General features: G+C 40.1%; 1 protein-coding gene across 50 annotated transcripts in view; it reads left to right on the plus strand.

The window, feature by feature from the left end:
• The window catches only part of DTNB (dystrobrevin beta), a 239286-nt gene that overhangs the window by 166875 nt on the left and 55677 nt on the right, over positions 1–16734 (plus strand). For 38 of the 50 annotated variants that reach the window (XM_070573146.1, XM_070573151.1, XM_070573157.1 and 35 more), the window contains 2 exons: positions 8122–8211; positions 11683–11770. In XM_070573146.1, the coding sequence (XP_070429247.1) occupies positions 8122–8211; positions 11683–11770 (178 nt within the window). The remainder of the gene's footprint in view (positions 1–8121; positions 8212–11682; positions 11771–16734) is intronic. The other 12 variants (XM_070573134.1, XM_070573142.1, XM_070573149.1 and 9 more) reach the window with 1 other exon arrangement.

The raw sequence follows: 16734 nt of genomic DNA on the forward strand, positions 1-16734 counted from the left end.
TGTCATCCAGATTCTTCCAGCTGTCTCAGATTCACATAGCAAAGGGCAGACAAGTACTCAGATTCAACAAGCGACCAGTAGAGCCTACATACAAAGACACACACGCGTTTTTTACGTATGCTTTAGAGCCTTTTAACTTGAATACCTCTTGATGTCCTCCTAGGATGCTGACTCAACACAGTGTACTGCTTTCTAATGATGGAGCATGCCACGGGCTGGCACATACAACGGAAATTCCTGTACCGATGTTGAACGTTCTATGTGATCCAGCTTAGACTTACCATGCTTAACCAAGTTTTTCATTCCTCTTAACATCAAACTATTAAAATATTTCAGCTTACTTTAGTAAAGCAGACATTTAAATCAGTGCTGTGGTCTAAGTTCTTACTCTTTTTCCTGGATCTCATTAAGAAACCTCTTGTCTACGTCTCACCTCACCCCCAATCCAGTCTTGTCTCTGCACCCAGAGGGATTTTTCTGAAATGCAGATGTGATTGTTACTCTCCTAGTTAAAACTTTTCAGTAGCTCTTCCTTTCTACTGTACTGCCCAATTGCGTGGAAATGTTTTGTGCTAACCAGTATGGTAGCCACTAGCCAGATGTGGCTTTTGAGCATTTGAAATGTGACTAGTATGACAGAGGAAGTGAATTTTTAATTTTATTTAATTTTAATTAACTTGAGTTTAAACAGCCACATGCAACTAGTGCCAACACAATTCTGCAGGATAAAGCCCACATTCTTCAGTGTAGCTTACAAGGCCATTTCCAAGCTGGCCCTTGCTAGCCTCCCCAGCCCTACCTTATTCCACTCTTTCCAGTTGGCATCTACACTCAGAATTATGTGAATCATTTACAGTTTCCAAGCAGGTTTCTGCACATGCCACTTCTGCCTTTAGTGCCTCCCCATTCTTTTTCCTGTTATTCTCACTCTGTGTCATCTGGTTCTTCCTTCTCAACTTAGCTTCAACTCCTCCAGGAAGCTTTCCCTATACCCTACACTAGATTAAGTGTTCTTCCTCTGTGATCCATGGCATCTTATACATATCGTTGTATTGTAACTACCAGTTCATTTGATGCCTTTCTAGACTATAAGCTTCTTGAGGGTAAGGACTCACCAGGCTATATCCAGAAACTTACTCCTTTTCTCCAAATCTTGCTGCTGCTTGCCTCTTAATCAGTACTTCTTCTGTTAAGAAAGGAATTTTATTCTTCAATTATTTCAAACATGTAACATCTTATAACATTGCCTGCTTATTCATTCAGGGCAGAGAAATAAAGGACGTGAGTTATATCTGACTCAAATCTAGTACCCCATGGTTCCCTCTAGCTGTGGCCATTGGTTATCTATAACTTCCTTCTCCAGCAGTGAGAAACCTGGGTCCTGTCGTCCACCATCCATGGATTTATTTGTTCAGTCCTCGTAGCATGTATAGCAGTTTCAGAATTGTTGATTTATTTTTTAAATTAAGTAGATTATTGAGATATAATTCATAGACCATACAATCGGTCCATTTAAAGCAAACGATTCAGTGGTTTTTGGTATATTCACGGAGTTGTGCAACCATCACCACAACCAATTTTAGAACATTTTCATAACCCCCCCACACTGATTTATTACTAAAAGATTAGTCACTGCAATGTGGAGAATCGACTGTAGAGGACAAGAGCGGAAGGAGAGAGACCAGTCAAGAGGCTGTTGGAATATCTAAGTGGCACTTGGTGAGGAATTCCAGATGCGAAGTTAGAGCAGCAGTGGAGGTGGTGGAAGTGGCTGGTTTGGGATCTGTTTTGAAAGTAGAGCCCGTAGGACTTGTTAATGGATTGGATGTGAGGCATGAGGAAAAGAGAAATTAGGAAGACTCTTCGGCTTTTGGCTTGATGACTGAGTGAGTGGTGATGCTGTTTATTTACACTGGTCAGTCTGGGGGAGTAGCAGGTGAGGAAGTGGGATGGAAAGAATCAAGAGTTCTATTTTGAGTACGTTCAGTTTGAGATGCCTGTTGGGCAGCCAAGGGGAGATGTTGAATAGGCCATCAAATACATGATTCTGGAGCTCTGGGGAGAGGTCAGGGCTGGAAGTGGAAAAGGGTGAGGATTACAATATTACTTTTTTTGTAGGATTATTCTGAGAATAAGCAAAAGTATAAATAGAGATATAGATAGATATAAAAGTGTCTGATAGGTCACAGGTACTTTGTCAATAATGACTGCTACATTATTTTATTTACTCCTCAGTACTCTCTGAAAGCAAGTATTACTTGAGGTAGATTTTATATTATTATCATTTACACATGAGGGAACTAAATAAAGCGTAGTGAGATTAATGTCCAAGTTCACACAGCTAGTAAGTATCAGAGTATGGACTGAATCCAAGCTGCCGGACTCCAAAGGCCATGCTCTCAATTGCTGTGCTTTCCTGCTTCCTGCTTAGTAATTAATTCTGCTACCAGCGGCTACAAACTGTCGCTCCAGGCTCAGCCTCCACATGCTTGTGCTGCTTCTGACCTTGTTCCCCACTGCTTACCTGCTTCCTCCACTCAAATCCCTTCCCTGGTGCCTAGCCCCATGGTGTGCCTCTTAACTTCTGCCAAAGGCACCCTCTCGCTGCCCCTAGAGATTCTGCTGAAGCCATGAGATATTGTCACCTAGACTCCAAAGCGCCCATCCTCTGGAAGAGCAGTTCTCATACTGGAGTGTACACCTGGAAGCTTGTTTTTCCAACACAGATACCCAGGCCTTGTTCCTAGATAGCCTGATTCAGTAGAAGCCTGGGAGTTCTGAAGGAGGAAGTCTGGGAAACACATTTTTAGAAATGCTGCTTTAGACCCTACTAGTCCCCTCAGGACCCTCTGTGCACAACTCTGCTCATCATTACCATTGGTTTGGAGCTGGCGGATGCCTTGTGAGGGAAAGAGTGCTATTTAGGGTACCCCAGGGAGAGGTGAGTTCATTTCACTGTCACTCCTCTTTTTAACTCTGTGGTTCATTCTACTCCCCTTGCTTTTGCTGATTTCCCTAATTGGATAAAATTCTATTATGTCCTCTCAGAAGAGGACAGTGTCCTTCTCGTTGTAACACTTACTACATTTGCAATTTTACATTTATTTGTGTAGTCATCTCTTTTTCTGATAGATTGTTAGTGCCAAGACAGCACAACCATGTCTGGGTTTTGCTGACTGGTTTCCTCACCTCCTGGCACAGTGCCTGGTACCTAGTAGGTGCTCTATTCATTGACTCAAATGCCCAATTTCCATCAGAAGTGCTGTTAGAACTGTTGTATATTGAAAACCACTTACTTTTATGGATCGAATTGGCGTTTGACAGCTTAGAAATAGAACAATTATTATTTTTATATTTTTATTATTTTTATGCGATTCTAAACTATTCCAAACTATTGACTTTGCTTTAGAAAAACAAATTTCTAAAGCAGAAGCTATTTGTAAGTTGGAGGTTGTATATATGCTGCATACATATATGTAGTACATTTTATATATATATATATATATATATGTTAGCAAAAAAGGAAAGAGTTTAAATTTAAAAAAGAAATCTGGAATAACAGGTACAACTTTGAATGTGGGTAAAACAACATAGGGGCTAGCCCAGTGGCGCAGCAGTTAAGTGCGCACGTTCTCCTTCGGTGGCCCAGGGTTCACCTGTTCAGATCCCGGATGAGGACATGGCACCGCTTGGCAAGCCATGCTGTGGTAGGCGTCCCGCATATAAAGTAGAGGAAGATGGGCATGGATATTATTAGCTCAGGGCGAGACTTCCTCAGAAAAAAGAGGAGGATTGGCAGCAGTTAGCTCAGGGCTAATCTTCCTCAAAAAAAAAAAAAGAAAAAAAAGAACAACATAACACCCGTGCCCCAAACAAATGGTCAGAAAATTCATGGACACTTAAGTTCTTCATCTACTATAGGCAGCTACTAATAGTGTTTTTCATTTGGGCTTAGATATCTAGTTATCTGGCAAACAACACTAGTCCTGAATAGCAGTCTTCCAATAAAGCTAAAATGGAGTTTATAGACTGTTGCTTTTATAGTAAATGTCTCCAATTTCTGTTCTTCCATTCCGTTGGGAACATACTCTGGTCAGATTTTCACTTCCTATTACTCTACCAAAGTCAAAGTCAAGGACACCATTGACTGCCTCAGTGCTAAATCCAGTGGTGAATTCTCAGGACTTACCTTGCTTGATCCATCAGTGGCATTTGACATAGATGATCGCTTTTTTCTACTTGAAACACTTTCCACACTTGCCTCCAGGTATTGTGCTCTTCTGGTTTTTCCTCCTATTCTTTCTTGGCCTCCTTTGTTAGTTTTTCTGTACCTTTTGAACTCTAGATGTTAGTATGCTGGAGGAACCACTTCTCTTTTCTGTCTGTACTCACTCACTGTAGGGAGCCCACCCAGACTCATAGCTTGTAATACTGTCTACATCCTGGTGACTCCCAAACTTATTTTTCTGGCCCAGACCTTCTCCCTGAGCTCTAAGCTCGTATATTCTCCTGATCAGTACTTTCACTTGGATATTTAATACGTATCTCACAATTAGCATGTTCCAAAGTGAGTTCTGTGTCTTGCCCCACCACACCTACTTCTCCCAAAGTCTTCCCCATCTCAGTTAATGGCAGTCCTGTTCTAGTTGCTCAGTGAGAACCCTTGATTCTTCTCCCATCTAACCTGTCAGATTATTAGATCAGCTCTATCCAAAAACACCATCAAAATATGTCCGGGATCTTGCTATTTCTTACCACTTCTACTGCTGCTACTATTTTCTTAGTCACTCTTGTCTCTTACCTGGAATGTTGCAGTAGCTTTCAAGTTAGCTGCTTTGTGTTCTGGCACTTTGTGTTCCATACAGCAAATGATCCTATTAAAATATAAGTTATATCATACCTCACCTCTGCTTGAAACCCGCCAATAACTCCTCCTATCAGAGTCAAAGCTAAAGCCCTTGCAGTGGCCGCGAGGTTATATAGTGCTGCTTCTCCATCTGTCTGCCATAAAGAAGCAGTTTTGTTTTGTTTTCATTTCTAGTTTGAAGTAGACTGATACTTTACACAAGTATGATAAAAATGAATTACTACAGAGACAACTTCCACTCTGGTCATGGGGAAGTAACTGGTGTCACATTAGCTCTCCCACTATAAACTACTAGAAAATTGGTCTGAATATAACAACTATTTTCAGAAATTAGACAGTAAGTAGGGAAGGACTGATCTTTGAGGGAATGGAAACAAGTGAGGAGAGTCCTATGATTGCCCAGGCTTTCTGCTGGGAGGCATTTGTCAGACTCCATTGCAGGATACAAGCAGAGCAAAGCAGTCTTGCTGAGAATGAGGACGTAGAGATTGGAGTTTGGGGAGGCTGGAGTTTGCCAAGCAGAATACCAGAGAGGAGGAAGGTTGCAGAGAAAGAGCTCCATAAATCTGCATAGAGCTCCCTTGAGACTTTGGCTGAAAACTAAGGTATGTTTGCATAGAATAAGATTTTACAAGACCAGCAAAAAACAACTACCTGGGAAAGAACAACTCCTGGATATTTGAAAGTAGAACCTGAGCTCACACAGTTGTTTGAGTTCCCACCAACCAGAGTAGAGAGACATCGTTAAACACTTGGGGCATTCAGTAAAGACTCCAGAAAGGCCACCCCTTAGGAGCAGGTGAAAATGGCCCTACATAAAGGTTACTGTAGATCTGCACTAATGAAGCTTAAACACAAGCCTCAAGAGGATGAAGCTGTCCACAGTAAATTAACCGACTACCAAGTTCTTTGGAGGAAGACAACAAAATCCAGACATTCAACAGTATAATATTCACAACTTCCATCGTACAGTAAAAAATTAGAAGATGGGCTGACCCAGTGGAGTAGTGGTTAAGTTCGTGCACTCTGCTTCAGCGGCCCAGGGTTCGTGGGTTGGCATCACTGGCATGGACCTACACACCAGTCATCAAGCCATGCTGTGGTGGCATCCCACATACAAAATAGAGGAAGACTGGCATGGATGTTAGCTCAGGGTCAATCTTCCTCACCAAAAAAAAAAGATGGTTGCAGTTGATTGAAGCACATCAGATACATAAAAATCTATGAGTTCAGGGCTGGTCCCGTGGCCGAGTGGTTAAGTTCACGTGCTCCGCTTTGGTGGCCCATGGTTTCACAGGTTCAGATCCTGGGCACAGACCTGGCACCGCTCATCAGGCCGTGCTGAGGCGGCATCCCACATGGCACAACTGGAAGGAGCCACAACTAAAAATATGCAGCTGTGTACTGGGGGGCTTTGGGGAGAAAAAGGAAAAAAAAAATCTATGAGTTCATATGAGTTCACGGTGATACTCAAAAAGAAAACTCCTTGGTAAACCATTGGAGTTTGCTAGGGCACTAACTCGTTGTTTTGAATTTTGTTAAATAATAAGAAATACCCACCATTTGTTTTACCTTTCCTGAATGAGCAGTATTTAAAGATAAACAAAGAGAGGAAATTAATGAATGCAGAAAAGATGATAAAATTGGAAAAGCAACATTTTGCAACCCCTAATGAAATAATGAATCTAGGCGAGAATCATCAGTAAATGCTAAAACCATTGGGTGAAAAGTTGGTGGGACTTTAAGATGGAGAGATGCAGCCAATAACATCGAATCCGCTGATCAATATTTATATTCCATTGTGTGCCTCCTGTTTGACTTATAAGTGCATCATATTCCCCATGATGGATTCTAGCCCCTTCTCAAAAATAAAACAAAAGCAAAAACTTTAATCAAGTATCTAGGTCTAACCCCAGGGGATAGAGAAACAAATGGCACTACAGGAAACAGTCAAATCCAGAATGTAGGATATGCTACAAGATAACCTGTATTCTTCGCAAATAAATGACATGAAAGAAACAGGGAAGAGAAAGCACTGTTATAGGTTAAAGACTTATCAGCCAGATGTCAGGTGTGTGAACCTTGTTTGGATTTTTTAACTGTGAAAGGATATTTTTTAAGGTTTGAGGAAATTTTCAGATGGACTGAGTTATTAAAAAAAATTTTGTTAATTTTTTAGGTGTGATAATAGCATTGCAGTTATGTAAATTAAGTATTTCTGAGTGAAATAATAGTCTGGGATTTGCTTTGACCACCTCTTCCTGCACAAAAAGTTGGGAAAAGGAAGAACAGACTAAACAAGTTGACAAAAATGTTAATTTTTGTTGAAGTTTGTGATGGGTACATGAAGGATAGTCTTTAGATTACTCTCTCTATTTTTTTGCATATTTTACCATTTCTATAGTAAAAAGTTAAAAAAAAAAAAAAGATCACATGCGTAAGGACCTTCCATATATCTATGAGAGATAGCCTCATTCAAAAGGTAGACAGTGTTGTCTTATAAGACAATGATTTTGGTTTAAGTACCAATTTTATGGGAGAAAATAGAATGATTCTAAAGACAGTATCCTTGTAGAAATAAAAAGTTTAGGGGCCAACCCAGTGTTGTAGTGGTTAAGTTTGCATGCTCTGCTTCAGTGGCCCAGGGTTTGCAGGTTCAGATCTTAGGTGTGGACCTACATGCACAGCTCATGAAGCCGTGCTGTGACAGCATCCCACATACAAAATAGAAGAAGACTGGCACAGATGTTAGCTCAGGGCCAATCTTCCTCACCAAAAGAAAAAAAAAAGAAAGTTTTAACTGGTGTCCTGAGGTAACACTGAAAACTCTTACGTGTGGAGAAAAATCTATAAAAGCATTAGGGGACCGCTTAGTGATGTTAAATAGACCCACTCTGCCTGTTTTACTGCCAGAGGGCATTCCCTAAAGGGGCATCTATCACAGAGCCCAGAACCTGGACAAGACTGGTTGGCAGAGTTCCTTGGTGACCCCTCCTTGGTTTCTCCTCAAGGGCTGTAGTGTCAGCCAGCCTAAGCCATCTCCTAGGGGACTACTTTTGTTCAAAGGATTTGTGAGATGTATTCCCTATGGTCTAACACCATATTCCATAATGCTTTGTGGTTTTTTATGATTTTCCTTATGATTTATGATTTTTTCCTGTTTTCTTTGAAGTTTGCCCATTTTAACCCATGTTCATTTCTCGCTTTGTATGTGTTTGTGTCTTGCTTGCTGTCTTTGCCTCCGTTGTTCCTAGGTTACAGTATAGCCAGGATAGACCCCGTCACTTGGCCGATGAGCATGCGCTGATAGCCTCCTATGTGGCCCGTCTGCAGCACTGTGCACGGTCAGTGGTAGGGCAGCAGCAGGCGGGTCGCCGAGGGCTGATCAAAGGGATGGGGAGCTATGTTACGGGGTTGCCAGCGGGAAAAAGCTTTGCATGTGGGGTTTTTCTTGAGAAGCTACCAGCTGTGTTTGGCAGAGGTTAAGTAATTGCTAAAGCATTAGCTTCTAAAAGAGAAGGAAGCTTGCCAGGCCTGGGCACTTACCAAAACATATAGTCAGAAATTCTCCTTTTAAGTGGAGTTCACTTCCTTCAGATTACACTTAAAGAGTGTATGAACCTCAGAGAGAGGTGCAGTCCCAAAGGTGTACATTCTCAGAAAGATTTGGTGCAGCTTCCTACTGTTCATTCTTGCCTAAATAATGAAATCTTTCTGTTGACATTCAAAGGGTAGGGTTGATCAGCCCACAGATATCTCACTCTGTCTAATCTTTGATACATCGCCCTGTTACATCTTTACATGTTACGTCTTCATCTCGTCCCCAGAATCTATCATTGTTGATTATTGAAGTGGCTGGTTTTCAGCAGTGATATTGAATCGTCGTTACCTGAGGGCTTTTTCCAAATGATACATACCTTCTCATATTATAATAATTATATGTATTGTAATAGCCCCCACATACCCCTTTTCCTGAAAACTACTGTGGTGGTGACTCACTGTTAATATGGGAATATGACTGATCCCTCAGCAGGTTAGGATGGAAGATCCTTTGATAACTGCTCACTGCAGCAAACTTAACCCTTCAAAAGAGTTAATGCCAAACCAAGTGCTGTTACCTTCAGGCAGACCCAAAGTCACCTGCCCACTCCATGCCCACGCCACCACCATTCTGCAAGGAGAATGGCAGGTAAAGTTTAGATAATCTAAAGCCATCCTTCCCCTCTGCGTAGCAGCAAAGAAGAGTCACTGAGCCCAACAGCTTGAGGTTCTTATTCTTAGAGAGACAACCATAATTTATAAGCTAAACATGTAAGAGAGGCTGGAGCCTTAAACTTTTACCTTAGTTCTGCCCATAACGTGCCATGGCTCCATGGGAAGGTCATTTGACCTTGCTCTTATTTCCCATAATAACAGAAGAATAAATTAATAACCAACGTGCAAAAATATATATTTGAAAAGGACTGTTTTTAATAATATACTTCATACCATTTCCTATAGTTTTCCCAGTGTGACTAAATAGTGTTATTATTTTCAGGCATTCACCTATCTCTAAAGCCTTAGGGAGACTGTGAGGCTCTCTTCACCTCCCACCTATGTTTAATAGGCTTAGCCTATGGGAGGGAAAGAAAGGCCTGATAATCGTGCATCGTATCACAAAGAGTGTCTCCTCATCCAGGAGATGATTTCTCTGCACTCTGTCTCAGCCCCTTGGGCTCCAGGAATAGAGTTGTCTCACCCCTGGGAGGACAGCTTACTTATTATCAGTGAGGGCAGTTGTCCGGGTGATGAAACGTTTCCATGGCGAAAATAGCAGCACAATGTTGGACAGAGACTGCTACCTGATATTTCAGCCCAAGAAGATTTACGGTAGGTGTAACCAAGGCCCTCAAGTCTCATGGCTTAGGGAGTAGGCTCCCTGAGCAAGAATTGGTGTCTGGGAACCGTGGGAGAACGTGAGGATTGGGTGAGTACTGCATCTCTTGTTGATTTATAGTCTAAGGAACTGACCTTCATACTTCCTCAAAGAAGTCAGAAATTTCCTGGCTAATTCTGAAAATGAAAGTCAGTTCAAGCAGAAGAATAAGGAACCTTTCTAATTTTCTTCATAATTTTTGTTGACCTTAAAACCTCTCATTAGCATAAAGTTCTAGTTTCTGTCTGGAAAGCATAGCCAACTAAAGCAACCATGTCGTCCATATTTGGGCATAAATGACAAATAGGATTAACCTTCCTAAGGAGATGCAGTGTGATGGAGAAGGAGGAACTCTTTTGCACAGGGTAACCTATTGCATCCCTTGCCAAAAAAAAAAGACCAGCCACTTAAGTCCTACTTCTTAGGCTGCCAGTCCCTCCATAATATTATCTACTCGTATTGTTAAGTGTTCATTTTTGTTGTTGTTTATGTAAAAGATAAAGATAGTTTTCTCATTTCAGACAAACACCTTTAAGGTGCACATATTATAGTTCAGCCCTCACCTTGGGGCCTTGACCCCAAGGTACTAAAGCCAACCGATGGTAGCATCTTCTTATTACGAGATCGTCTTTTGAGGGGGTGATTGTACGTGCTGGAGACTGGCATTTGCACACCTAGCGTTATGAAGTATTCAGAAGTGTAACAGATGGAAGACTTAAAGCACATTTAAAAGAAAAAATCCATCCTAGAGGAAAGACCAAGTTAGGCTTGAAGAATTACCCACAGAGACAGAAATACAGAAAGGTGGGAAAATGCAGTTGATTCCATATATGAAAAGGTAAGACAGATCTCTATTGATTTAACTTCACCCTTCCCAGATTCCCCTCAGTAATTATAACAAGATTTGATGAGTATTGAACTCATGTCTTTAAATTTTTTCATATTAATTGTCATATTGCCAAATTTCAGTCAGGGGTTTTTGGAACTCCAAGAATCTTGGGCTAATGTAGAAGCAAGCCACAGCAGCTGTCTCTGGTCAGTTAGTCATCATTATCACTGTTATCTTAAAGCGTATGCCAGACTTAAACAAAGATAATTATATAGCCACAGTCCCTCTTAATCTATGAATGTCCTGATATGGATAAAGGATAGTTGATGTAACATGCTAAATTAAAGGAGTCAATTATACGGTAATCATTCAAAAATTCTTTGTATCTCCTATACACAGAGCTAGCCAAGAACACTTCTTTCATCCAGGTGCGGAATTATCTCATAGACCACCTAGGTGGGTCTTTAAATTTTTAGAGTGTCTGTTAAAGAGTAATAGACTACGTTATTTCAGTCTGAGATGGAGCTGTAGTTGTGGAACGAGCGTGGTAAAAGAAGAGAAAGGGGCATTGAAAGATACCATGGAATCTTCTCTGCCTTTACCATATATTGGGCCTGCCCTAGCCCAGGTTCCTCAGTTTTGCTCAGCTATGTTAAATGTCCTTTTTCTCAGCCCTCTGTTTTTCATGATGCTTTGGTTTTCTCTTGGACTTTTTGAATTCAAGACCTATGTCTAAAAGTCATGAGTTTTTTCAAAGCATTTGATTAGAAATCCCTCTCCCAGATTTTGTAAATGCCCTGTCTTTTCTCAGCCCTTGCATTCAAAAAGAAGTGCCCCTTCTGATGGTGTAGGAGCAGTGGAGATATGCTGCTGAAGAGAAATGACACACATGGCCTCATCGTTTCTCTAAATCCCATGTCTTAGAAGACCATTAGTATTTATCACTCAGGCCTCCATTTCCTTTGCTACCATTCTTTTTTGCAAGCTTTTGTCCCATCTCTTCTTTCTAACAGAGAAGCAATATCAAAGGGTGTTTAATAGATACCTGTTGAATTTTTATCTCTTTGGCAGTGTCCTGGACAGTCCTAGCCGACTGGATGAGGAACACCGGCTTATAGCTCGCTATGCTGCCCGTCTGGCTGCAGAGGCAGGAAACATGGTGAGTGAAGAGAGGATCCCAGTAGAGTAGCAGAAATTAGCGTTACTTTAGGGGTATGGTAAACATGAAACTCAGGGGAGTGGGTACTCACAGACAGAAGGGGAGAAGTGGGTTCAGGGAAGGGATTACAGTGGCCTTTAATTTTATCTACAGTATCCTTTTCCTTTAAAAAATGAATAAAGAAAAGAAAATCAAAGAACCAGAATTTGATTCTTTAAAAAAGATCAGCAAAATTAATAAACCCCTAGAAATACTGATCAAGAAAAAAGGAAAAAGAGCAAATGCAAATTATCAATATCACAAATGAAAGAAGACACATTGCTGCAGATCCTACAGGCATTATAAAGATGATAAGGGAATATGCTGTGAAATTTTTTGCCAATAATTTTGACAACCTAGATGAAATAGACAAATTCCTTGAAAGATACAAAGTAACAAAACTGACATAAGAATAAATAGAAAATCAAAGTAGTCCTAAATCTGTTAAAGAAATTGAATTCATAATTAACTTTCCACAAAGAAAATTTCAAGCGCAGATGGCTTAACTGTTGAATACTATCATATACTTAAGGAAGAAATAATAACAATCTGACATAAACTCTCAGAAAATAGAGAAAGAAGGAACACTTTCCAGGTTATTTTATCAGGCCTCTATCCCCTGATGCCAAAACAATACAAGACCATTATAAGAAAAGAAAATTGATGGCCAAATTCTCTCATGAACATGGATGAAAAAATCCTTAACAAAATTTTAGCAAATTGAATCCAGCAATAGGTAAAAAGGATAATACTCCATGATCAAGTGAGATTTATCCTAGGAATGCACACTTACTTAATATATAAAAATCAGCCAATGTAATTCACCATATTAGCAGTTTAAAGAAGAAAATGATAAGATCATTTCAATAGAGCAGAAAAAGCATTTGACAAAATATGATACCCATTTATGATAAAACTTGTTAATACACTAGGAGTAGAAGAAACTTCCTCAACCTGATAAAGAACACCTACAAAAAAACCTAGAGCTAATATAACCCTTAACGGTTAAATGTTGGAGTAATTTTCCTACCTAATATTGAGAACAAGAGAATGATGTCCACTTTCACCACCAAATTGTATTGGACATCCTAGCCCGTGCAACACAAGAAGAAGAAAAGGGCCTGAATATTGAAAACGAAGAAGTAAACCTGTCATTACTTGCAGATGACATGATTGTGTATAGAAAGTCCTAAGGAGTTTACAGAAACTCTGCTAAAATAGATACATGACTTTTTAGTAGTGTTGCAAGATACAAAGTAAACACACAAAAAATGATTGTATTTCTAGCTACTAGCAGTGAACAAGTAGAAAATTAAATTTATAAAAAATACCATTTAACATTAAAAAACATCAAATACTTATAGATAAATTTAATGAAAGACATTCAAAACTGAAAACTATAAAATATTCCTAAGAGAAATTAAAGAAAACCTTAATAGAAGGAGAGGTATGGGGGGCCAGCCCCATGGCCGAGTGGTTAAGTTCGCGCGCTCTGCTTTGGTGGCCCAGGGTTTCGCTGGTTTGGATCCTGGGCACAGGCATGGCACAGCTCATCAGGCCATGCTGAGGTGGCATCCCAAATGCCACAACTAGAAGGACCCACAACTAAAAATATACAACTATGTACCGGGGGCTTTGGGGAGAAAAAGGAAAAATAAAATCTTGAAAAAAAAAAAAAAAGGAGAAGTATGCTATATTCATGGGTTGAAAGGTTCAATATTGTTAAGATGGTAGATTTCCCCAAATTGATCTATAGATTCAATATCAATCAAAATCCCAACAGACGTTTTTTAGAAATTGGCCAACTGATTTTAAAATGTATTTGGAAAACCAAAAGTCTTAGAATAACCAAAACAGTCTTGAAAAGGAACCAATTGGAGGACTCAACCCTACTTGGCATCAAGACTTACTGTAAAGCCACAGTAACTAAGAAAGTGTGGTATTGGCAAAAGGATAGGTAAATAAATCATCTAGAAAATGGATTCACACATAGAAGGTCAGATGGCTTTTGACAGGGCACAAAAGACATTCAGTTGGGAAAAGAAAATCTTTTTAACAAATGCTGCTGGAACAACTGTATATCTATATGAAAAAAAGAACCTCAACCCTCAACCCCTACCTCACACCATACATAGAAACCAATTTGAAACGTATCATAAACATAAAAACTAAAACCATAGAGCTACTAAAAGAAAGCTTAGAAAAATATCTGTATGACATTCAGGTAGGCAAAGAATTCTTAGACGGGTTACAGGAATCACAAACCATTTTTAAGAACGAGATAAACTGGACCTTATCAAAAATAAAATCTTAGGGGCCAGCCTGATGGCACAGCAGTTAAGTTCGCACATTCTGCTTCTCGGCGGCCCAGGGTTCACTGGTTCGGATCCCGGATGTGGACATGGCACTGCTTGGCAAAAGCCATGCTATGGTAGGCATCCCATGTATAGAGAAAGATGGGCATGGATGTTAGCTCAGGGCCAATCTTCCTCAGCAAAAAGAGGAGGATTGGCAGTAGTTAGCTCAGGGCTAATCTTCCAAAAAAAAATAATAAAACGAAATAAAATCTTTTGCTCATCGAAAAATATTATTGAGGCCGGCCCTGTGGCCTAGTAGTTAAATTAGGCCTGCCCTGCTTTGGTGGCCTGGGTTCAGTTTCCAGGCGTGGACCTACACCACTCGTTGGTGGCCATGCTGACGTGGTAACCCACGTACAAAATAGAGGAAGATTGGCACAGATGTTAGCTCAGGGACAATCTCCTTCAAGCAAAAATAAGAAGATTGGCAACAGATGTTAGCTCAGAGCAACTCTTCCTCAGCAAAAAAAAAAGATATTATTAAAAAATAAGCAGACAAACCACAACCTGGAAGAAAATATTTACAGCACATGTCTGACAAAGGACAAAATATATAAAGAATTCCTGCACCTCAATAATAAAAAGACAAACCAAGTTTTTGTGTGTGTGTGTGAGGAAGATTGGCCCTGAGCTAACATCTGTTGCCAATGTTCCCCTTTTTGCTTGAGGAAGATTGGCCCTGAGCTAACATCTGTGCCAATCTTCCTCTGTTTTGTATGTGGGACACCACCACAGCATGGCTTGAAGAGTGGCATAGGTTTGCACCCAAGATCCGAACCCATGAACCCCGGGCCATCAAAGCGCAGCACGCGAGCTTGACTACTTGACCACTGGGCTGGCCCCAAACCAAATTTTTTAAATGGTGAAGACTTGGACAGACACTTCACAAAAGACGATGTACAAATGGCCAATAAGCACATAAAAGAGTGGCTGATATCATTAATCCTCAGGAAAATGCCAGTTCAAACCGTAATGACCTACTAGAATGGCTAAAATGAAAAAGACTGACAACAGCAAGTGTTGGAGAGGATGTGGAGGACTCAGAAATCTCATACATTGCTGGTGGGCGTGTACGTGGTACAGCTACTTTGGAAAACTATTTGGTAGTTTCTTAAAGAGAGAAACATCATCCTAAGACCCAGGAATTCTACTCCTAGATATTTGTCCAGGAGAAATGGAAACATCTGTCCAGAAAGAGCTTTGTACAAGAATGTTCATAGCAGTTCAAATCATATTAGCTGGAAACATCCCAGGGATTTATCAACACAAGATTAGGTAAACAAATGTGGTATGTTCATACACGGGAATTTAACACAAAAAAGGAATGAACACTGATACATGCAACAACATAGATTATATAAAAAACATTATGATGGGTGAAGGAGGCCAGACACAAAAAGATACATACTGTTTGATTCCATGTATATGAAATTCTAGAATAGGCAAAACTAATTTATGGTCATGGAAATCAGATCAGGGACTGTTTCTGGGAATGGAGATATTAAAGGGAGATGAAGAAAATTTCTGGACTGATAAAAATATTCTGCATTTTAATAAAGGCATGAGTTATGTGAGTGTATGCATTTGTCAAAACTGAATGGCATCCTTAAGATCTGAGCATTATATCTCAAGTAAAAAGGAACCAAAATGGTGAATATGCAAGAGTTTGGTTGTGTTGGGAAGTGGCTACCCAGGGATTTTCCATCTGTTTCCTGCAATTTTGAAATAATTCATAATAAAATGTTTCCTTTTTTCCTGTTCAGTTTTCCACCCTTTACTTTCCTTGAAGAGTTATATACATATTAATATCCATCCCCTCTCGCTGCCACGCACTCATTCATCTTATTCATTGGCAAATATTTGTTTTGTTTCTGTGATGTGCCATATTGGGTACTATGATAAACAAATGATTCCTTCCCTGATGGAACTAACAATCTAGTGAGAGAGACAAGCATTAAACAATCACACTATTAAACATGACTACAAATAATTAAGTTCAGTGGAGGAAAAATATAGGAAGCTGTGAAAATGTAGAGCGGGTCCCTTATCCTGAAGAATGAGGGATGGCTTCTGTGAGAAAGTGTTACTTGAGTTGGGATCTGAAAATAAGTAGAAGAGAATTCAGCTTCCTGGGAACTGAAAAGGACTAAAAACCAAAGCAACCCAAGAGCTGCTGTTGCTGCCACTCCTGGCCTCGGCTCTAATTATCATGAGGTGCAGTGGGCAAACTTTGTGCATATGCAGAGTGGAGAGTTGGAAATGAAGCTCTCACGTAAAGCTAGGTCCTGAAAGCATTATAACCTGGTGAAGGTGTGGTGTAGAAGATGACCATCCGCTAACACAGAGGTAAGATGGGAAGACTCATGGGTCTCCTTCTATTGCAGTGGAAGAAGAGGATTCCCCTAGGAATTCACTGTCTTGGGTCTGTCTATACTTGTGTTCGGTGGATTTACATTACTTCATAGTTTGAGAAACACCAAGGTGAAATTTTAACATAAAGTTAACCCGAACGCATCTAACAGAAGCAAAATGTAAATCCTTTCCTAAGGTTAACATTCTCAGTTGAGG

Source organism: Equus przewalskii, chromosome 14 (genome assembly GCF_037783145.1).
Source record: "Equus przewalskii isolate Varuska chromosome 14, EquPr2, whole genome shotgun sequence".
Taxonomy (NCBI): domain Eukaryota; kingdom Metazoa; phylum Chordata; class Mammalia; order Perissodactyla; family Equidae; genus Equus; species Equus przewalskii.